Source organism: Malassezia sympodialis, genomic scaffold (assembly GCF_000349305.1).
Source record: "Malassezia sympodialis ATCC 42132 genomic scaffold, msy_sf_6, whole genome shotgun sequence".
NCBI lineage: Eukaryota > Fungi > Basidiomycota > Malasseziomycetes > Malasseziales > Malasseziaceae > Malassezia > Malassezia sympodialis.
The window spans coordinates 1-21,171 of record NW_017387804.1 but is presented as its reverse complement, the minus strand read 5'-3'; the positions used below and the strand labels follow the sequence as shown (position 1 = coordinate 21,171).

Sequence of the window (21,171 nt, the reverse complement as noted above, 5' to 3'; positions counted from 1 at the left end):
TTCTGGTCAAAGACGGCGTGCCGCACCTCAGCCTGCGTCTCGTCGTCTCTGGCCCGCTCCCAATCAACCGGCACCACATGCGGACGCGCCGCGGCCACGGGCGGCTCGGTCGTGCGCAGTGTGTCTGCCAGCTCGGCGGAGCGCTCCTTGCTGCGTGCATTCGCTAGGGTGTTGGACAGCGTCGCCGTCGGTGGCGGCGGCGTCTTGCCATCGAGATCAAACGCATCGTCGTCCATGGGCGGCTCGCTCGCGCCATGCACAAACGGGGTCTTTGGCTCGTCGATCGTCATCCGCGGCTCCGTGTTATTGAGGTCGTCCTGGTTCTCCTGCAGGTTGTACTCGTCCCACTGCAGACTGCGGTCAGTCACACCAACCTACTGAGACGCATTATCCCCCGAGCGGCCAGCGCTATTCTTTAGAATGCCCCGCGGTTTGGGCGCGAGCGCACTCGGCACCGGCTCCTTTCGCGGCGTCATGGGCAGAGGCAGGTCGTGTCGCACTACAGATCGGGCCTACATCGGGCTAGAGCGCCTGCTCCGCCTGCCGCGCGAGGGCCGCATCGACGGCCGCCTGCAGCTCCTTTTTCAGCGCGAGGAGCTGCGCCACCGCCACATCGAGGGTCTCGGGCGGCGTGCCCGCTGCGCCCTTGAGCGTGCGCACGGTCTCGCCCTGCGCCTTCACCTTCGCGTCCAGGTCGAGCACCTCCGGCGTCTGCGGCAGGGCTTCCGCCTTGGCCTTCTCAGCGGCCTTGCGGGCCTTGGCCGCGGCCTTTTTGCTCATGGCTGGCTTTTCGTCCTTCGTACTATCGCCGCCAAACTGTGCCTTCCATACGGCCGCCTGCTTCTCGTCGATCGGCTTGAACAGGTGCGCCGCCTTGCCGACCATGTGGCCGGGCAGCAGGTCGATGGCAAACGCGTTGTCCTTGGGCAGCGCACGCGGCGGCGCATTCAGCTGCGCGAGCATCTGGTCGGCCGTCAGCGGCATGAACGGATACACCAGCGCGGACAGCACCCAGATCAGATTCGTCGCCAGGAGAATCACCGCGTCGCACTCGGCGCGGCGCTCGCTGAACAGCGTGTTGTCGAGGCCGGCGTCCGAGAGCAGCAGGTTGCCGCGCGCCGACAGCTCCATCATCGTGCTGAGGCCGACGCGCTCCTTGCCGACCTCCATGAAGTCGACGTACTTGGCGAGGATCTGGTTCACATCCGCGACAAACTTGGCGACCAGCTCGCCGAACGGCGTGCCGTCGCCCGTCGTCGGCAGCGGGCCGTCCGTGCCGAGCCGGAGCATCGGCGACTCGGGCAGGCGCGCCTCGTACTTCTTCATAAACGTCATGATGCGGTTCACAAAGTTGCCCAGGTTCTTGAGCAGCTCCGAGTTGTTGCGCGTCACAAAGTCGTGCCACACAAACTGGCTGTCGGACGACTCGGGACGCGTCGCCAGCAGGTAGTAGCGCCACACACTGGGCGACAGGCCAATGTCCTTGGCGCGGTCGCCAAACACACCGATGTTGCGGGACTTGGAGAACTTGCCGCCCTCGTACTGCAGGTACTCGGCCGTGTTGAGGTGGTGCAGCTTCGTCCACGAATCGCCCGTGCCGATCAGGCACGACGGGAAGATGACCGTGTGGAAACGCACATTGTCCTTGCCCATGAACTGGTACAGCTGCACCTGCGACGGGTTCTTCCACCAGCGCTCCCACTCGTCCGTGTAGTTCGCCGTGATGCTGGGGTACCCGATCGGCGCATCAAACCACACGTACAGCACCTTGTCCTCGTAGCCCGGCAGCGGCACCGGCACACCCCACTTGAGGTCCCGGCTCACCGAGAACGGCCGCAGCCCCTCCTTGAACCACGACTCGGTGATAAACGTGCCGTTCGGCGACCACCGGCCGACCTTGGCCTGCTCCATCGCCCACGCCTCTGTCTGCGGCTGCAGCGCGTCAATGCGCAGGAACATGTGCTTCGACTCGCGCTCCACCGGCGTGCCCTGGCACATCTTGCACTTCGGGTTCTGCAACTCAATGGCGTCGAGCAGCTGGCCGCACTTGTCGCACTGGTCGCCACGCGCGTCGTCGTAGCCACACTTGGGGCAGGTGCCCTCGACGTAGCGGTCCGCCAGGAAGCGGCTGCACGTCTCGCAGTACAGCTGGCGCATCGTCTTCTCCTCAAAGTAGCCGTTCTTGTGCAGCTTCAGGAAGATGTCCTGCGCAATCTCTGTCTGCCTAGGCGTGGTCGTGCGCCCAAAGTGGTCAAACCCGATCTGGAACCACTCGTACACTTGCGCATGCAGCGCATGGTACTTGTCACACAGCGCCTGCGGCGACACCTTGTCCTCGAGCGCCTTGGTCTCCGTCGCGGTACCGTACTCGTCTGTGCCGCAAATGTACAGGGTATTCCGGTTCTGCGAGCGCGAGTACCGCGCGTACACATCCGCCGAGAGCGTCGATCCAATGATATTGCCCAGGTGCGGCACATTGTTCACGTACGGCAGCGCCGACGTCACAAGCACGTTACTCTCGCCATCGCGTGGCAGAATTTTGTCGGGGTGGTTCTGCCGCGTCACCTTCATCAGCACATCAGGACTCTCATGGTAGTGCCGCTCGTGGCCGTCCAGCGCGGGCGGCTCACTGGGGAAAGGCGTCGCCATCGTGTGCGTCGAGGGAGAAGAAGGAGGAGTCACGTGGGATCATCGCCTCGCACGACCTGGACGCCGTGCGCCGAGCAGCACGGCCATGGGCGAGTACCAGCCCGGCACGGCGCCGATCAAGCCAGAGTATGTATGCCGCACTAACGTAGATTCCTGCGTGAAAGCTGGCCAGCACGGAGCGAGCCGCTCGCAGGCTCTGCGCAGTCCACCGAGCCGGGTGCCGAGGCGCCGTCGGCGCCGGACGACGAGCCGCCCGCGGAAGCGCCAGCCCCGGCCGCCGAGGCGGAGCGCCCTAGGAAGCGCGTGCGCGGTCAGAACAAGGCGCGGCAGTTTGCGCGCACGGACGACATCGTCTCGCTGTGCACGCAGATTGCCCGGGGCGAGCCGTGCGCGTTTGGTGACCAGTGCAAGTACGGCCACGATCTGTGTGCGTACCTCACGCACAAGCGGCGCGACATTCCCTTCCTGGCACCGCCGCCGACGGGCAGTGTGCGCACGCTCCCGCCGGACGAGCGCGACGCGTACCTGGACAGCCTCTACGCGCAGGCCGTCCAGTCCGAGCAGCCACCGGCTGCGGCGCCGCCGCCCGCGGATCCTGTGCAGGCGTCGCTCGACTACTCGACCGAGTGCCCCTACTTTTCCGAGCGGGGTACGTGCCCCGCCGGATGGCGCTGCCGCTTCCTTGGCGCGCATGTGCGCCGTGTGAGTGCGTCGCACGCGTGCGTTGGCGCCGAGGCGCAGGGGATGCTCGGCACGGGCCTCGAGCTCGTGCACGATCCCGCGCGGGCCGCCGCGTGGCGCTCGCGGCCTACGACGGCGCAGCCTGAGAACGACGAGGTGAACTGGCTCGCGCCCGGCGTGGCCAAATCACTGCGCTCGAAAAAGTACGCCTACGACAAGGCGCCGATCATTACGCAGGTGCTCGCCGACGAGGCGCAGGCCCTGCACGCCCTCTCGCCCGCCGAGGCAGCGACGTCGCCGCTCGGCAAGGGGCCGCTGCGCATTGACTACGAGCAGCACCGCCGGCTCGAGCGGCTGAAGGCCGCGTCGATGCGGCCAGATGCCGCGGAAGAGGCGCTTGAGGCGTACGAGGATGCGCTGCGCAATGCGCGCGAGGGCAGCGATGCCGCGGCGGATACCGCGCGCGTGCGCCCTGCGGAGAAGCGGCGCCTGCAGTGGAAGGGCGAGCTGTACCTGGCGCCCCTGACGACCACGGGCAACCTCCCGTTCCGCCGGCTGTGTGCGTCGTTCGGCTCGGACATCCACTGCGGCGAGATGGGCATGGCCGAGTCGTTCACGAGCGGGCACGCCTCGGAATGGAGCCTCGTGCGCCGCTGGGAGGGCGAGCGCATCTTTGGCACGCAGCTGTGCGGCGCCAAGCCCGAGTTTCTCGTGCCTGCCGCCGAGGTCCTGGCGCGCGAGGTCGGCACGGGCCTCGACTTTGTGGACGTGAACTGCGGCTGCCCCATCGACCTCGTGTACAACAAGGGCGCTGGCTCGGCCCTGCTGGACCACGCGAACAAGCTGGGGCGCATCGTGCGGGGCATGTCGGAGGCGCTGGGCGAGGTGCCGCTGACGATCAAGCTGCGGACGGGCACGACCGCGAAGCAGACGACACACAAGATCTTCGCGCGCGCGCAGACCGAGTGGGGCGTCGGTGGCATGACGCTGCATGGCCGCTCCCGCAAGCAGCGGTACAAGAACGACGCCGACTGGGCATACATTGGGCAGTGTGTCGACGCGCTGCACAGCTCGGTGCGCACGTGGAACGAGGAGTCGCGCTGGGCCGACGCGCCCGAGATGGTGCCCGTGCCCGTGTACGGCAACGGCGACGTGTACGGCTGGCGGGACTACTACGAGCATCTGGAGAGCACCGGCGTCGACGGCGCGATGATCGCGCGTGGCGCGCTGATCAAGCCGTGGATCTTTACCGAGATCAAGGAGCGGCGCGACTGGGACATTTCGAGCCGCGAGCGCCTCGACCTCGTGCGCCAGTTCGCCTCGTACGGGCTCACGCACTGGGGCGCAGACACCCAGGGCGTGAACACGACGCGGCGCTTCCTGTGCGAGATGCTCTCGTTCACGCACCGCTATGTGCCGCTCGGCCTCCTGGAGCACGTGCCCGTGCGCATGAACGACCGCCCCCGGCCGTTCCGCGGCCGCGACGCGCTCGAGACGCTGCTCAGCAGCCCGAGCGCGCAGGACTGGACGCGCATCGCCGACATGTTCCTGGGCCCCGCACCGTCCGACTGGCACTTTACGCCGAAGCACCGGTCGAACGCGTTCGACGAGGCGGCGGAGCTGCAGGGGTAGGTAGTGTCACGTGTAGCGTCCCTCGCACGACGGACCTGCCTCATGCCGACGACGCGCACGGAGGCCGCGTTCGACGCGCTGCCCGCGCTCTCCGATGCGCTGCGTGTGCCTGCCTCGGAGCGGACGTATGGGCGCCAGTTTGCGCAGATGTACGACTACCGCCTCGCCGTGCTGCGCCGCCGCGTGCTGCAGCAGAGCGAGGACCCCGCGTTCCGGGCGCAGCACGGGCCGGCGCCGTACATTGAGCGCCTCCTCGATATCCCGCCACGCACCTTGTGCCTGGTGATCGGCACGTTCTACTGCGCCATGCAGCACAAGCCGGACGTGCTCCAGGAGATCGCGCGCGACGTACGTAGCACGTGCTGACACAGCTCTCTCTCCCTGCGCCGCCGCCCGTGACGAGCTACGTGGATCGCGCGCAGGACGAGCTCTTCCTCGAGGACCAGAGCGGGCGTGTCAAGCTCGTCGGTGAGCTCATCGAGCAGCCTGCGCTCGCGCGGCAGTGCGTGACGGGCGCCGTCGCCGGCGTCCTTGGCATCGAGACGCCCGGCGGCGACCTCGAGGTGCGCCACGTCTTCTTCCCGGGGCTGCCCGCGCCCGTGGCCATGCCGGCTGCGCCGACGCCAGGGTCCATTGTGCTCGCGAGCGGGTTCCTCGCGGGCGACGATGCGCACCCCGCGAGCGAGATGGCCATGGAGCTCCTGCTCGAGTGGCTCACCGGCGAGCTGGTCGCGCCTGACGCGCAGGCGGCGCAGGCGCGCATCTCGAGCATGGTGATCGCCGGCAATGCCGTGCGCCGCTCGACGTGGGCGCCGACGGAGCGTCCGCAGGCGCCGCACAACCCGTTTGCCGCGTTCGACCCGTGGCTCGACCAGGTGTGCGCGACGCTCGATGCGGTCGTCCTGCAGCCCGGCGCCCAGGACCCCAGCAGCACGGCCCTACCGCAGCAGCCGCTGCTCGCGCCGCTCCTGCCGCGCGCGGCGCGGTGGCCGTCGCTGCACCGCGCCACGAACCCCGCGTGGTTCGCGCTGCACCACCGGTCGTTCCTGTGCACGGGCGGGCAGAACCTGGACGACCTGCTCAAGTACGTGCCGGACGCCGAGCAGGCCGAGCAGCGCCTGCCGCTCGCCCTCGCGCCGCTGCGCTGGGCGCATGTGGCGCCGACCGCCCCGGACACGCTCTGGTGCTACCCGTTCAAGGCGACGGACCCGTTCGTGGTGCGTGCCGCGCCGGACGTGTATGTGGTGGGCAACCAGCCCGCCTTCGCCACAGAGACCGTCGAGGTGCCCCAGCCCGGCGGCACACACACGGTGCGTGTCGTGCTGGTGCCCGAGTTCGCACGCACGCAGCAGGTGGTCGTGCTCGATGCCGAGACGCTCGAGGCGCGCGTCGTGTCGTTCCGCCCATAGTCATACCCTACTCTACAGCATGGCCAGCGACGCATGCGGGAACGGCTCGCTCGCGCTAAGCACGAGCATCTGCCGCTCATGCGCTATGTAGCCCTTGACGCGGCCCCGCGCCATCTGCGTCGCGACAAGCCACTCGGCGCCGTCCGCGTCGTCCGCCGCGCCCAGCCACTGCAGGGCCGCGGCCATCGGCGCGAGGCGCTGGCGCGTGCCGCGCCCACTCAGCGCCCACACGCGGCGCAGCAGGCGCGTCACACACACATCGCGCGCGCGCTCCATGGCCAGGTACACGCCCAGGTGCACGAGCGCGCGCTCCACGGCCGAGTCGCGCAGTGCCTCGTCATACGCCCGCACATCGCCGCGCTGGCACGCGCGCAGGAACGGCGCATACAGCTGCGCCACGCGGGGAAACTCCGCGAGCCATGCCGGCGCGAGCTGCTGGCCCTGGAGGAGCCGGATCGGGATCAGGTACACGAGGATGCGTCTGTGTGAGTCGCGCGACGTACTCGATGTGGGCGGTGCTCGAGCGCGGCGCGAGCGCGAGCGCCTGCGACAGCTCCGCTTCCGCCTGGGTAAGTCGCGCGCACGTACCCTGCCATAGTCCTCCTCGAGCAGCGCAAGGCGACCCACGTAGTACCGGAAGGTGACGACATGCGCCTTGGGAAACGCCTCGAGCGGCGGCAGGTCGCCGGCGCCGAGCGCCCGCAGAATGTTCTTGCACAGCGAGATCGAGTGCAGCTGGAAGTACGTGCGGAACACGAGGTTCACCATCGCGTACGTGCCCCACTTCTTGCTCTGCGCCATCGACGGGTAGCGGTCCGCCACGCACGCGGAAAAGCCGCGGTTCAGCGTGCGTGCACACTCCTCCATGTGCGGATTCGTGCGCCGCGCGTCGCGCGCGACGGCATGCGCCGCGTCGTCCGCGCACTTCGCCGTCCAGCGCAGGTCGCGCAGCAGCGACACGAGCACGGGGATCGCCCAGCGCCCCGGCGAGAGCGCCGCAAAGAGCCGCAGAAACACACTGCGTGAGCCGCGCGCACGTACCTCGCAGACGCCTGCAGCGCCTCGGCGGCGAGGTGCCACGACTCCACGGGCTTGCGCGTCTTCGTGCTGGGGCCAAAGAGCAGCGCGCCCGCACAGATAAAGTGCGCGATCATGTCGTCCCACGGCGCCGGCAGCTGCGCTGCGCGCACGAGCGTCTGCACGACGGGGAACTGGGTCAGCGGCATCGACGCACCGACGGATCCGCGACCGTCGCAAGCTTGCGTCGCGTATTGCCTGTCTGCAGCGACAGCGCGCGCGCGAGCAGCGCGCCGTCCTCCCGCGCCAGGCTGGCGGCCACGTCGCGCGCGAGCGTCGACATGGAATGGTAGGAGGTGTTCGGCCGAGCTCCACCCTCGACCCCCGCCGCCACGTCGGACGACGCCATGACGGGTCGCGCGGCTACGCCGCGACGCACGTACAAGCCCTTCCTGGCCGTGCTGGCCGTGCTGGCCCTCCTGGCAGCATGGCACCTGGCCGGCCTGTTCCTCTTTACGAGCGGGTTCTTGCTCCAGCGCGTCGAGCTGCACCACCGTGCCCCGCCGTGTGCCGAGGCGCCGCGCGCGTCGTGGCGGATGCCGACGCCGCCGCGCGGCGCCTCGAGCGGCGATCTGGCGGCCCTGGAGGCATGGGACGATAGGCTGCGCGAAAACGGCGAGTGTACGCTGCCGCCGCGCTTCCAGCGCGCCGTCGTGTGGATCATCGATGCGCTGCGCTACGACTTTGTGGCCGAGGCGCTCAACTCGAGCACGACACCGAACGCGTACATGCACAATCTCCTGCGCACGCCCGCGGAGCTCCACAAGCGCGAGCACGGCGCCTCGATCATGGCGCACTTTGTGGCGCACCCTCCCACGACGACGCTGCAGCGCCTCAAGGGCCTCACGACCGGCTCGCTGCCGACGTTTATCGAGGCAGGCGCCAACTTTGGCGGCGCAGGCCGCGTGCTCGAAGACACATGGATTGCGCAGATGCGCGCACAGCCCGGGCGCGAGCGCCTGGTGTTCGCGGGCGACGACACATGGCAAATGGTGTTTGCGGACCTCTTCGACGAGCGCTACCCGTACTCGTCGTTCAACGTCGAGGACCTCGATACCGTCGATGCGGGCGTCGAGCAGCACATGCTCACCGCAATGGACGAGGGACACTACTCGCTCGTGATCGGCCATTCCCTCGGCGTCGACCACGTCGGCCACCGCTTCGGGCCGGCGCATGCGCGTATGCCGCCCAAGCTCGAGCAGATGGACCGCATCGTCCAGGATGTGCTCGCGCGCCTGCCGGAGGATACCCTCTTTGTGCTGCTGGGCGACCATGGCATGGACGCCACCGGCGACCACGGCGGCGACTCGGAGCTGGAAATCGGCAGCGCGCTGTGGATGTACGGCAAGCGCCCCTTCGACCCCGCCGCGCATCCCGCGCGGCGCGCCAAGCAGTCGCTGACCTTCTTCCCGGACGTGAGTGCGCTCCTGGACGTGCCCACGCCCACGCCGGCGTACCAGCCCTTCTCGATGCTGCCCGTCGCCGAGCACACCGGAGGCCACCGCTCCCTGCCGCAGATCGACCTCGTGCCGACACTGTCGCTGCTCCTCGGCGTGCCGGTGCCGTTCAACAGCCTGGGCACCATCATCCCCGAGGCGTTCGCGTCGGCACAGCAGCCGCTGGGCCACGCCGATTCGCGCCTGCTGCGGGCCCTGCGCATCAACGCACGCCAGGTCCGCACGTATCTCGACGCGTATGCGACGCAGTCCCGCGATCTCGCGCCGTTCGAGGCAGAGCTGCGCGCCCACTGGCACCGAGCGCTCCAGGCCGACGCCGCGTGGGCCGAGTCGCCGAGCGCAGAGACCGCGCGTGCGGCTGCCGCGCAGTACACGGCATTTACGCGCGCCGCCCTCGACCGCGCACAGAGCGTGTGGGCGCAGTTCGACCACGCGCGTATCGGCCTTGGCGCTGCGATCCTCGTCTTGACGGTCCTTGTCACATGGATGCTGTGGCGCCGCGCCGCGCACGAGGAGAGCTGCGCGCTCGCCGCGCGCGTCGGTCGCGCTGCGATGTATGGCGGCGCCGTCGGCGTACCGGCCGGCGCGCTCGTCGGTGCAGCGACGCACATGAGCCTGTGGGAGGGCGTCCTCGCGGGGGCCGCGCTCGGCGCCCTCGTCGTTGCGGGCCTCGGCTTGCAGGCGCCTGTCGAGGTCCGGCCGCATGCGGTGCCGCGTGCGACGTCGCCCGGGTCGACGTGGCTCGCCGTGCTCGTCGTGGGCGTGCATGCGATGCTCTTTGCGAGCAACAGCTTCACCATGTGGGAGGACCGCATCACGCTAGCGCTCCTCGCGGTGCTTCTCCTGGGCCGAGGCGTGCTGGGTGGGGGGGCGCCGCTCGTGCGTTGGCAGTACCGCATTCCCTTCGTGGCCGGCGCGGTGCTTGTGCTCGTGCGCCTGGCGGCCATGAGCCGCGTGTGCCGTGAGGAGCAGGCGCCGTACTGCACGCCGACGTTCTACGCGCGGCACGTATCGACCGAGTTTGCCGATAATCCTGCGTATGCGCTCTCAGGCCCTGCGACCAACAGCCCGTATGTCATGGTCGCGACGTACGTGGTGGCTATGGCCTTCGCCGACGTCGTGCGCCGCCTGCTCATGCCAAGTCGCGCGCATCTCGGCAGTGCCGCGACGATGCTGCAGTGGATCGTGCGTCCGGCCATGCTCGGCGCCGCGGGCTTCTGGCTCGCCGACTGGGTGCACGGCCTCGAGCGCTGGGACGAGCCGACGCGCGCCACGTTCCTGCACATCAAGATGGGCGTGGCACGGGCTGTCTGGGGCCTGCTCGGGGTGGGCGCTGTGTTCTGGTGCTACACGCCGCTGAGCCTCTCGGTGCTGCGGGAGCCGGCGCCCGAGGGTGGCCGCCCACGCGTGATGATCCTCGGCTTTGGCAATGCGCTGGGCAGTGCCTTTTTGCTGGGCGGCTCGCTCGTGTTCGCGTGCCTGTTCCTGCTGGCGCAGCCCATGGGCCAGCTGGCCCTGGCAGCATGCTTCCTGGCTACGGTGCTCCTCGCCGAGCTCGGCGACCACGAGCGCGACGCTCGCATGCTCGCGGCCGTGAAGCGCGCCGAGGCGCAGGTCGAGCCGCCCACCTCGCGTCCTCTGCCGACGCTCCTGGAAGTGGCCTGCCTCGTGCTCGTAGGCTTTGTCGCCTTCTTCGGCACGGGCCACCAGGCCACGTTCACCGCGATCCAGTGGCGCGTGGCGTTTGTGGGCTTTTCCAGCGTCACATACCCGTGGTCGCCCCTGTTTGTGGTGCTGAATGCGTTCGGGCCGATGATAGCCCTGCCGGTCTTTGGCGCTGTGCTTCTTGCGCTATGGAATGTGGCGCCCCACCGCGTCACCAAAGACGCAGTGCCGCCCTTGCCGATGCGTGTGCCGACCGACGCGCTGTACATGGTGCTGGGCACGCTGTGGTATCTGAGCGTCCTTGCCCTGTCGGCGGCCGGCTGGGCCTACTATTTCCGTCGGCACCTGATGCTGTTCAAGATCTGGGTCCCCCGATTCATGACGGCCGCGCTGGGTCTCGTCGTGGCCGACGTCCTTGCCATGTGTGCCGTCGGCGCCCTGTTGCTGATTGCGTCTCGCATCCGTAGGGCCTTTGGCTCGTCGTTTGTCTAAAAGTAGCCCTTTCATACCTCCACCGACTTTTCTCGGTCGGCCATGGCGACAGGTGACGGCGCCGACGTGCTCGTTAAGCGCCTGCACATCTCAGGCCTTACGCCGAATTTTTCGCGCGAGGCCTTGCGCGAGCGCCTCGAGTCGTATGGCCGTGTGCTCGACTTGGTCGGCTGCGACGACTCGTTCACGAACGGGGTCGGTCAGCGCCGACCGTATGCGTTTGCGACGATCGAGACGACGCAGCCACAGCTTGCGCGGTGCCTGAATACCCTGAGCGGCGCTATTTGGAAGGGCGCCAAGCTGCGTGTAGGCGAGGCACGGCCGCTGTGGCACGAACGCCTCGCCAAGGAGCGCACAGCCGCTCACGCCGAATCACTCCGTGCGAAAGAGGTGGACCGCCGCAAGCGCTGGCTCCGAAAGCGGCCATGGATCGGCAGAGAAGCCGCAAATATGGAGCCTGTCACATTACAGCGTGTGCAGGGCGGCGAGTGGGGCTGGAAAGCCACGCCGGCGGGCCATCTCGTCCGGCCCATGCACATGCGCTGGACACGCCCTCTTCCGCGCCCAGCCGACGCGGATCCGCCCAGCCACCACCCCCACACGCTGCGGCACGCGCCATGCACTACCATTGACCCGACGCGCTACCGACGTGAGCATTTGTCAGGTCCCATGTTCGATGCCATGTCGTCGGACATGGCCTCCTGGCACTGGACGTGGGACGAAGATGCGAATGTGTGGCGCGCCTACGAGGATGGCATATGTGTGTCGACCGAGGCGCCGCCGCCACGGCGGGCTCCTCCCACGGCAGAACCCCCCGCATCGGAGCCCCTGCCGGAGGAGACACCAGCCCGTCCTGACATGGAGGCAGAGGAGCTCCCTGATACCCTATTTGAAGCTGAGGCCCCCCCTGAGGACCTCTTTGATGCCCCGCCCACCTCGGGGGCCTGGTGGGATGACGACGAGGCCGCCGAATCCCAGCCGCAACCGGTCGCGCATGATCCGGCGCCGCGTCCTCCGCCGCGCACGGCCTCCGCAGTGGCTCCCCCACGGGAGGACCCTGGCCTCTTTGATTTGTCTGACTTTTCCGATGGCTACGAGGAAATGGATCATGCGGTGCCTGCTGAGACGACGGATGAGCATGCCCGTGCACATCATGTTCTGGACCACTTGTTCGGCCAAGACCTGTCTGCACCCAGCCCACCGCGTGTCACTTCGATGGACGAACCAGAGGAGCCGAGCGCTTCTGCACCTTCCGCGGATCCGCCGGCCTTTGCACCGTCCGGCGAGGAGGCCGAGGAGGGTGCGCCGGCGCCGGTGCCGGCGCCCACCGCCGCCGCCGACTCCGACGTGCATATGGCATCGCTCAAGTCCATGTTCCAGCCGGCCGAAGAGACGGGCGGCTTCACGCTCTTTGGTGACTTGGGCGCGGATGTGGAGCTGGATCCTGAGCTGGACGAGGCCGTGACAGGGTCGGCCAGCGCGGAGGCGATGCCGGCCACTGCGCCCGAGGTGCGTGCGCCTGCTGCGCCTGTGCCCCCGCGCATCACGTCCAGGCTGCCGCCGCTCACAACGCCGCACACGCTTGCGACAGGCGAGCCGAGTCTGATCCCCGCGCTGCTACAGCTCGGCTCGTCGCCGTTCTGGAAGGTGAGCACGGACGACGAGATCGAGGCTGCATGGATCTCAAAGCGCGCCGAGCTTACGCAGATGTATCGTCGTCTGCACCGCGAAGGCGTGAAGAAGCGCCGCCGCCGCGTGGTTGGCGCGCGCGCTGCGTCGGCGGCGGGTGGCTTGGCCCCTGCGCGCGGTGCGAGGCCGCCGGCCTAGTTCGGCCGAGGCCCCACTTCGGCACTGGTGCGGGGACGTTGTCCCGACTCTTCCACCATGTTGGCTCTGCGTGCTGGTGTTCGTGCTCTTGCTCCCCGTGCCGCTGTGCCGCTGTCGGCGCGTGCTATGCTGTCGACGTCGCTGCCGCGTCTGTCTCCGGTTGCGGAGGGCACGTACAGCTGCATCGAGGTGAGCACGCCCAAAAACGGTGTGCGTCTGGTGACACTGAACCGCCCCAAGGCGCTGAACGCGCTAAACTCGCAGCTGTTCCATGAGCTGAACGATGCTACTGAGAAGGCTGACGATGATGCGAACATCAGCGCGATCGTCATCACCGGCAGCGAGAAGGCCTTTGCGGCCGGCGCGGACATTAAGGAGATGCGTGACATGAGCTACGCGCAGGCCTACAAGACCAACTTCTTGGGCCACTGGTCGAAGCTTACGCAGATCCGCAAGCCGATCATTGCCGCTGTGAACGGCTACGCGCTCGGCGGTGGCTGCGAGCTCGCGATGATGACCGACATTGTTCTTGCGTCGCCCACTGCGGTGTTCGGTCAGCCGGAGATCAACCTGGGTGTGATCCCCGGTGCCGGCGGCACGCAGCGCCTGACGCGTGCGATCGGCAAGAGCCGCACGATGGAGATCGTGCTGACGGGCCGCAACTTGACCGCCGACGAGGCGGAGGCGGCTGGTCTTGTCGCGCGCGTGGTCCGTGAGGGCAGCGTCGTCGAGGAGGCTATCAACGTGGCGAGCAAGATCGCGAAGAAGAGCCAGGTGGCCGTGCAGGCCGCTAAGGAGGGCGTGAACGCTTCGTACGAGCTGACGCTCACCGAGGGCATCCACCTCGAGCGCCGCCTGTTCCAGGCACTCTTTGCGACGCACGACCAGAAGGAGGGTATGACTGCGTTCACGGAGAAGCGCAAGCCCGTGTTCAAGAACGAGTAATTAGCGGTAGTAGTCGTCATCGCTGTCCTCCTGGTCGTCGATGTCCACACTCTCGTCATTCGGATCGTCGGCCGGCGCACGGAAGCTGTCGTCGTCATCCATGTCTGCCGAGTACACGGGGCGCGCGCGCGCTGCCGCCCGGCTGCTGGCGGCGCGGCGCGGCGGCGGAGCCGCAGCTAGCTCGTCGTCGTCGTCGTCGTCGTCGTCGTCGTCGGACGGCGCTGCTTTTGCACGTGACTTGGGAGGCGCCTTCGGTTTCGGCGCCGCCTTGGCGCGGGGCTTGGCGGCGGGCTTGGCAGCCTTGGCAGCCTTGGCAGCCTTGGCGGACTTGGCGGGCGCCTCGGGCTTAGGCGGCGGCAGGCTCAGCTCGTCTTCGCCCTCAGGCACCGGCTCGTGCGCCGCCGTCATGGCGGGTGGCGCGCTTGGTATATCTGCGAGCGGCACCGGTGTGCCCTCCTTGAGGGCCTTGGCCTTCTTGACCGGCGATGCGCTGCCCTCCTTCTTCTTGACAGGCGCGCGGCGCTTGCGGGGCCCGACGGTCACCTTGGTCGTCGTCAGCGCAGCGAGACGAGCGTCCTCAGCGAGGACCGCGTCCCATGCCTCGAGGAAGTTGGTCAGGTCCTCGTCCCACAGGTTTTGTGGCGAGCGGCCCAGGAGGATCTTGAGCTGCGTCTCAGCCTCGTCGCGCTCCTTGACGAGCCGGTCGACCCGCTCCTTTGTCAGCGAGTAGATCGCCATGCTCAGCAGGTAGTCATAGTCAGTGATACGGCTCGTGGGATCAGCGTCGTCGAGTGTCTCGCCTTCTGCTTCCTCCTCGGCGACCTCCGCCACGCTGCGCGCCTTGGCGGCGACCTTCGGGAAGCGCTGGAACTGCAGCTCGCCCAGCTCCTGCACAATGTCGGCCTTTTTCTTGTTCGACACACTCAGCTCCTTGGCAATGATCATGCTGACGAAGCGCGCCTGGTTCGACAGCCGGTCGTACACACGCTTCAGCTCGTCGATCATGTGCTCCTTGCGCCGCTGGTAAAAGCCGAGACGCAAGAAGTAAAAGTCGTCCAGGATATCGAGCGGCGTCGCGTACTTCTTAATCTTGCCCTCGGGGTTGAACAGCACCATGTTGCCCGTGCTGATCACCGTCGACAGCTTGAAGAAGGACTCGGGACCCACGCGCTCCATCTCCTCCTGGCCGCGCGCATTGAGCTCGACGATGAAGTGCACTGTGGTATCCGTGTGGTACTCTTTGTACTCGCGGAGCGTGGCGGCAGCCTTATCGCTGCCGACCACGCGCTCCTCGAGCCACTCCTTGTACGTCGATGTCCACACGCGCACCGGCAGCTCGGTAATCTCCCACGTCGCCTCGTCCAGCTGCGTCGCCTTGCCGAGACAGCGGAAGCGGTCCGGCGCCGTCGGCTCAATCGTGCCAGCAAAGCCGCGGTACCACGGGATCATCGGCACATACTCCTCGCCGACCATGCGGCGGCGCAGGTTCGCGACGATATCGCGGGGGTTGTAGTTCGGCACAAACGTGCTCCAGCCCGTGCCGATACCGTCGGCGCCGTTGAGCAGCACCTGCGGCACGACCGGGACGTACCACTCGGGCTCGATGCTCTGCCCGTCCTCGTCGAGGTAGTTGAGGAGTGCGTCGTCCTTCGGGTGGAAGAGCTGGCGCGTGATGCGCGGCACGGCCGTGAAAATGTAACGGGCGCTCGCCGCGTCCTTGCCGCCCATGCTGCGCGTGCCGAATTGGCCGTTGGGCATGAGCATATTCACGTTGTTGCTGCCGCAAAAGTCCTGCGCAAGGCCCACAATCGTCATTACCAGACTCTGGTCGCCGTGGTGATACGCCGTGTGCTCCGACACGTAACCCTGCAGCTGCTGCACCTTGATTTCCGTCTTGAGGTTACGCTTGAAGCAACCGAACAGGACCTTGCGCTGGCCCGGCTTGAGGCCGTCGACCACGCTCGGGATCGAGCGGATATTGTCCGCCATGGAGAAGAGGATCAGCTCCTTGTTGATAAAGTCCGAGATGGGGATCTGGCGGATGCGGTGGTCCAGGTAGGTGCCCGGCACGAACTGGCGCAGCCACTCCTTGCGGTCGTCCGCCTTCTTCTTGTTGAAGGCCAGGTCGACGAGATCGCGGTCGCCGGGGCGCAGCGTCTCGAAGGCGAGCAAGTGCGTGTCCATATCGTGGAAGTACTTCTTCATCTCCTCGGGCTTGGACGTACCGAGACCCTTGTAGTACTTGACCGTCCATCCGCGCCCGCCGTCGCTGCTGTTCTTCCACTGCTCGTACTCGGGCATCGTGAAGAACGCCTTGACCTCGCGGCCCTTGGTCGCCTTGATGATCGGCGTGATAAACTCGACGAGGAAGTTGGGGATCTTGAGCAGCGACGGGTAGAAGTGGTCGAGGAAGTTGATGATCAGGCCCTTGATGTGCGAGCCATCAAAGTCCTGGTCGGTCATGATCATCAGACTGCCGTACCGCAGGCCATCCACACTGTCGTAGACCTTGCCGTGCTGCAGGCCGAGGATCTCCTTGATGTGCTTGATCTCGGCGTTCTTCATGATCTGGTCGTGCGATGCCTCCCGCACGTTGAGCAGCTTGCCGCGCAGCGGGAACACGCCGTACGCGTCGCGGCCGACCTCGCTGATGCCCGACACGGCGAGCGCCTTGGCCGAGTCGCCCTCGGTGAGGATCAGCGTGCACTCGGCGCTGCGCTTCGTGCCGGCCCAGTTGGCATCCTCGAGCTTGGTGACTGAGACGCGCGAGCGTTTGCGGCCGTCACTGGCCTGCAGCTGACGGTCCTGGTGGTACTGCGCAATCGACTGGACGTTGTCGACGACGCCGGAGCGCAGGACCTTGCGTGCAAAGTCGTCCGGCATCGTCCACTTGGAGCCGAACGCGGACGGCTTGAGCGTGAGCGTCTCCTTCGTCTGGCTGTCGAACGTCGGGTTGACAATCTGGCAGTTCACAAAGATCCACAGCTGCTGGCGCACCTGGTGTGCCTTGACCGCGGTGCCCCGCTTGCCCTTCGAGACGTGCTCCATGATCTTGTTCACGATCTGCGCCTCGACGTGCTCGACGTGCTTGCCGCCCTTGATCGTGGCAATGTTGTTCACGAACGACACCTGGCGCGCCGAGCCGTCCGAGACGGCAAAGCCGACCTCCCACACGCGCCCGTGGTCCTCGGACGCGTCGTACACGATCGTCGGCTTGGGCGCCGCGGACGCGCTGTCCGCCACGCCCTCTTCTTTCGGCACGCCGCTGATCTCCTGGATCGCGCTCACGTACATCTCGACGTACTGCTTAAAGTTGCGGATCTTGAGTCGCTCGCCGTTCAGGTACACTTTGGTGCCGTGGACCGTGCCCGCCATGTCGTACACACGCTTCATGAGCAGCGCCTCGGTGTCCGCATCGATCTCGTCCATGTGGAACAGCGCGAGGTCCGGCTTGAAGGTGATGCACGTATACTCCTCCTTGCGCGAGTTCTTTGTGATCTTCGGCTTGTCCTTCGCGTGCATGTGCTGGCTGAACGTCTGCCTGTACTTGAGCTCGCGCTCCCTGTCGGCCGTCTCAACGGTGAACTCGCTCGAGTAGATATTCGTGAGCTTCGCGCCGAAGCCGTTGCGGCCGCCGGTGACCTTCGCCTCGTCGTCGTCGTAGTTCGACGACGTGAGCAGGTTCCCAAAGATGAGCTCGGGGATGTACACCTGCTCCTTCTCGTGCACCTCGATCGGGATGCCCTGGCCATTGTTCCACACCGAGATGGTGCCGGCGGCCTTGTCGATCGTGACCTTGAGCGTGTCCATCGCCGGGTCGCGCACTTTGTTGTCCGCGGCGTTCACGAGGATCTCGTCAAAGATCTTGTAAAAGCCAGGCACGTACGTCGTGTCCCGGTAGACCATCTGCTCCTTCGCGGCGTCATACACCCACATGGTCTCGGTGCGCTTCTCGACGCTGCCGATATACGTGTCGGGACGCCTGAGCACATGCTCCAGCTGGCTCAGCTTCTGGTACGTGTCGGACGCCGACTTGGGCGCGGCGCGCGCGGCCGCCGAGTCTGTCATGCTGCGCACGCACGTCGCAGGCGGAGGGACGACGAGGGTTCGAAGGCGCACGCGGCCGCCCTGCCAGAGCGCACGCGGCCGCCAGGCGATTCGCCGCGCCACCGCGTGCATAAACACCGCGCCGCCGACATGTCGCGTCGGTCGTGCCCTGGGCCACGTGACAACGGGCGCCGCCGCCGCGCACGGCGAGCGAGCCCGCCATGTCCGACGACGCGGCCGCCCGGCGCGAGGCGCGCAAGCGCCGGATCCTGGAGAAGAGCGGCGATCGCCTCTCGCGCATCACAAATACCGGCCGAGGCAAGGACTATGCGGGCCTTGACACGGCGCCCGTGACGCCGCGGGCCGACTCTGCCCCGGCCGCGGCGCCGCCGCAGCCGGCGCCTGCGGCGCCGGTGGTTGCGGCGACGGCCGCGACGGCGCCTTCCGAGAAGCCGTCGGCCCCGGCTGACGACGACCAGGACGCACTGGCGCGCATGCTCGCGTCTATGCAGGCGCGCATGGGACCGGGCGGCGCGCCCGCGGACGGCGCGCCGGCGCCCATGGCCCTTATGCAGCAGCTGCTCGGCCAGGCGGGCGGCGCGGGCGCGCCTGCGCCTGCGCCGTCGAGCGACGTCGCATACACGCAGCGCATGGTGCGGCGCATGCGCCTGGTGCAAGCGACGCTCGTGTTTGCGTTGGCGTTCTACGTGGTCTTTTCGTCGATCTTTTCGCACGCGCACGACACGGGCCTCACGGGCCGCTCGCTGCCGACCGACGCGGGCACGCAGTTTGCGCGCGACTCGTACCGGCAGCAGTGGGCGTCGCTCGCGCAGGCGTACACGCCGACGAGCGCGTGGCTCAGTGCGGACGACCCCGCGCTGTTCCCGTGGAAGGGCGTGCAGGGCCCGCTGGCCGCGCTGCGTCCGTTCGTGTCGCACGGCATGCTCGACGGCGCGTGGCCGTCGTGGCCCGTGTTCTGGGTGTTTGTCTCGCTGGAGATCGGTCTGCAGGGCGTGCGCCTCGCGATGCTGCAGCGGGTGCCGGCGGCGCTGCCGCGCGGCATGCACTCGGTGGTGTCGCTGTATGCGCCGCAGCTGCTGCCGCTCGCGGGGCCCGTACTGGGCGTGGCGTCGCTCGCCAGTGCGCTGCTCGATGACCTGTGCATTTTGCTGTTTGCGATCGGCGCCGGCGTGCTGTTCTGCCAGGCGTGGGCGCCGCCGGTGCCGTAGGCTATAGACTCCACACTTTGATGCAGCTGTCGCGCCCGCCGCTGAGCGCGTAGCGGTCCATGTACCGCACGCGCTCGGCCGGCGCCGTGTGGCCGTGGGTCGCGAGCGCGCTGTGCTGCTCGCTCGTGCGGTTGTACACGTCGAGCGCGCACGTGCCGACCGCCGCGACGATCTTGCGCGAGTCGAACTGCAGCGCGGTCACGGGGTGGGCATAGGAGAGCGTGTCGCACACGCGCCCTGTGCGCAGGTCCCAGATCTGTGTCAGTCGGTGCCACGTACGCGGATCGTCCGGTCGAGCGAGCCTGCGACGAGGTGCGTCTCGTCGAACTGCAGACACGTGACGGGCGCGGTGTGGCCCTGGAGCGTGCGGTGGGCCTGGCCGGTGCGCACTGTGGTGAGTCGTGGATACGTACGGTCCCAGAGGCGCACGCCGCCGTCGCCTGAGCCGCTCGCGAGTGCGTAGTTCCAGAACTGGACGCCGCCGACAAAGTCCGTGTACATCTCCCAGCTGCCGTCCTCGTACGGCGGCATCGGGTACGAGAACGGGCCGGTGAACTGGCTCGTGACCCCGAGCGCCTCGGGCGATGGCGCGCTGCCTGCCGCGCGGTCGAGCGCGGGCGTGCTGGCGTTCGACATCGCCCACAGGATGTCCATCGTGAGCACGCACTGGCCCGTCTCGAGGTCCCACTGCCGGAGCGTCTTGTCCGCGGCGCCGGTCACGAGGGTGTGGGCGTCAAAGTAGAGGGCCGTGATCCCGCGGCTGTGCCCCTCGAGCGTGCGCACGCACGGGTTCTCGGCGTCCGCGTCGTGCCCGTCGATGCGCGCGGTGCACGCCGCCTCGAACGCGTCGACGCGGCGCAGGTCCCACATGCGGCATGTGCTGTCGAGCGAGCCGCTGACGCACAGCTCGTCCTCGACCTGCAGGCACTTGACCGTGTCCGTGTGGCCGCGCAGGCGCCCGACGTCCTCGCCCGTCGACAGGTCCCACACGCGCACTGCGTCGTCGAGCGCCGCGGAGATGAGCGTGCCGTACGGCTCGGACAGGTCGAGCGCGGTCACTGGCCCGGTGCCGCAGGGCAGCGTCATGAATGCGACGCCCTGCGGCAGCTCGTCGTGCTCGCTCGGGAGGAACACGGGCCCCCTCCTGCGGCGGCTCGTGCCGGTCGGGAGCACCGTCGTCACGTCGAGGCCGCGGCCGCCGGGCATCGCGCGGCGGAGGCGCTGCAGCTCGAGCAGCTCCGCGAGGCCCTGCTGCTCGTCCTCGAGCTCGAGCTCCTCCTCGCGCACCTGCAGGAGGCCCTGCTGGAGGCGCGCCTTGGTCGCCTCGAGCGCCGCCATCTTCGCGTCGACGTTGACCATCTCGCTGTGGTACAGGGCGCGGCGGATCTCGAGATTGCGCATCTCGTCCTGCACCTCGCGGTCCTGCGCCTCGAGCTCCTCGAGCGAGAGCAGGTGCTGCTCCTTGCGCCGCCGCCGCGCACTCTGCGTCGCGCGCACCTGGCGGCGGCGCACCTTGCCGGCCGACGCCTGCGGCACCGTCGCCTCGTAGCCGCGCAGCAGCGACACCGGCACGGCCGCGTCGCTGGCGTCGCCCGCGTCGCCGACCGCCGCGTCGAGCACGTCCGTGTCGAGCGCCGCATCGAGGTCCGCCGCCGCATTCTCCAGGATCCGCTGGCTCTCCTCCAGCACGCCAATGTCCATCGACGTCACCGGCACGCGCTCGCGCCCGCCGGTGCGCACGCCCTTCCCGAGGCCCGCAAACTGCCAGATCGAGTGGCTGATGCGCGCGAGCGAGCGCGCGGGGTTCTCCATCGAGAACCGCGGCGCAAGCAGCAGCGTCGCGCGCTGCAGCGGAAAGGGATCGCGCGCCGTCGCGAGCTGGCCCGCCTGCAGACTCACGCGCGCCAGCGCATTCACCATCGCGGGCGTCATGAGGTGCGGCGCCATCTCGGCGAGCAGCCGGCTCGTGTCTGTGGGCATGGCACGGGCATCCACCGGCGACGACGCAGCGGCCGCGCCCGCCGCGCCCGCCTCGGCGCCGGCGCCGGCGCCGCGCGCTTC

General features: G+C 68.1%; 10 protein-coding genes across 10 annotated transcripts; 6 read left to right on the top strand and 4 right to left on the bottom strand.

Moving 5' to 3' along the window:
* Positions 1-522: 522 nt before the first annotated feature.
* Positions 523-2,649, bottom strand: MSY001_1421 (uncharacterized protein; the record flags this gene model as incomplete). The annotated part of the gene is made up of 1 exon (XM_018883222.1): positions 523-2,649. The coding sequence occupies one exon, from the start codon at positions 2,647-2,649 to the stop codon at positions 523-525; it is 2,127 nt and encodes a 708-aa protein (XP_018740002.1).
* Positions 2,650-2,734: 85 nt separating this feature from the next.
* MSY001_1420 (uncharacterized protein) lies at positions 2,735-4,962 on the top strand (the record flags this gene model as incomplete). Its single annotated transcript, XM_018883219.1, has 2 exons — positions 2,735-2,775; positions 2,799-4,962. 2 exons carry the CDS (start codon positions 2,735-2,737, stop codon positions 4,960-4,962), a joined length of 2,205 nt encoding a protein of 734 aa, XP_018740001.1.
* A 42-nt stretch (positions 4,963-5,004) lies between these two features.
* Positions 5,005-6,371, top strand: MSY001_1419 (uncharacterized protein; the record flags this gene model as incomplete). Its single annotated transcript, XM_018883218.1, has 2 exons — positions 5,005-5,310; positions 5,334-6,371. The coding sequence occupies 2 exons, from the start codon at positions 5,005-5,007 to the stop codon at positions 6,369-6,371; spliced, it is 1,344 nt and encodes a 447-aa protein (XP_018740000.1).
* A 12-nt stretch (positions 6,372-6,383) lies between these two features.
* On the bottom strand, positions 6,384-7,597 carry MSY001_1418 (uncharacterized protein; the record flags this gene model as incomplete). Its single annotated transcript, XM_018883217.1, has 2 exons — positions 6,384-7,389; positions 7,413-7,597. 2 exons carry the CDS (start codon positions 7,595-7,597, stop codon positions 6,384-6,386), a joined length of 1,191 nt encoding a protein of 396 aa, XP_018739999.1.
* Positions 7,598-7,795: 198 nt separating this feature from the next.
* Positions 7,796-11,062, top strand: GPI13 (ER phosphoryltransferase for GPI anchor precursors-like protein; the record flags this gene model as incomplete). Its single annotated transcript, XM_018883216.1, has 1 exon — positions 7,796-11,062. One exon carries the CDS (start codon positions 7,796-7,798, stop codon positions 11,060-11,062), a length of 3,267 nt encoding a protein of 1,088 aa, XP_018739998.1.
* A 42-nt stretch (positions 11,063-11,104) lies between these two features.
* On the top strand, positions 11,105-12,889 carry MSY001_1416 (uncharacterized protein; the record flags this gene model as incomplete). The annotated part of the gene is made up of 1 exon (XM_018883215.1): positions 11,105-12,889. One exon carries the CDS (start codon positions 11,105-11,107, stop codon positions 12,887-12,889), a length of 1,785 nt encoding a protein of 594 aa, XP_018739997.1.
* Positions 12,890-12,946: 57 nt separating this feature from the next.
* On the top strand, positions 12,947-13,834 carry MSY001_1415 (uncharacterized protein; the record flags this gene model as incomplete). The annotated part of the gene is made up of 1 exon (XM_018883214.1): positions 12,947-13,834. The coding sequence occupies one exon, from the start codon at positions 12,947-12,949 to the stop codon at positions 13,832-13,834; it is 888 nt and encodes a 295-aa protein (XP_018739996.1).
* A 16-nt stretch (positions 13,835-13,850) lies between these two features.
* Positions 13,851-17,902, bottom strand: MSY001_1414 (uncharacterized protein; the record flags this gene model as incomplete). The annotated part of the gene is made up of 2 exons (XM_018883213.1): positions 13,851-13,864; positions 13,915-17,902. 2 exons carry the CDS (start codon positions 17,900-17,902, stop codon positions 13,851-13,853), a joined length of 4,002 nt encoding a protein of 1,333 aa, XP_018739995.1.
* A 200-nt stretch (positions 17,903-18,102) lies between these two features.
* Positions 18,103-19,110, top strand: MSY001_1413 (uncharacterized protein; the record flags this gene model as incomplete). Its single annotated transcript, XM_018883212.1, has 1 exon — positions 18,103-19,110. One exon carries the CDS (start codon positions 18,103-18,105, stop codon positions 19,108-19,110), a length of 1,008 nt encoding a protein of 335 aa, XP_018739994.1.
* Position 19,111: 1 nt separating this feature from the next.
* On the bottom strand, positions 19,112-21,090 carry MSY001_1412 (uncharacterized protein; the record flags this gene model as incomplete). Its single annotated transcript, XM_018883211.1, has 3 exons — positions 19,112-19,366; positions 19,390-19,499; positions 19,524-21,090. 3 exons carry the CDS (start codon positions 21,088-21,090, stop codon positions 19,112-19,114), a joined length of 1,932 nt encoding a protein of 643 aa, XP_018739993.1.
* Positions 21,091-21,171: the final 81 nt, after the last annotated feature.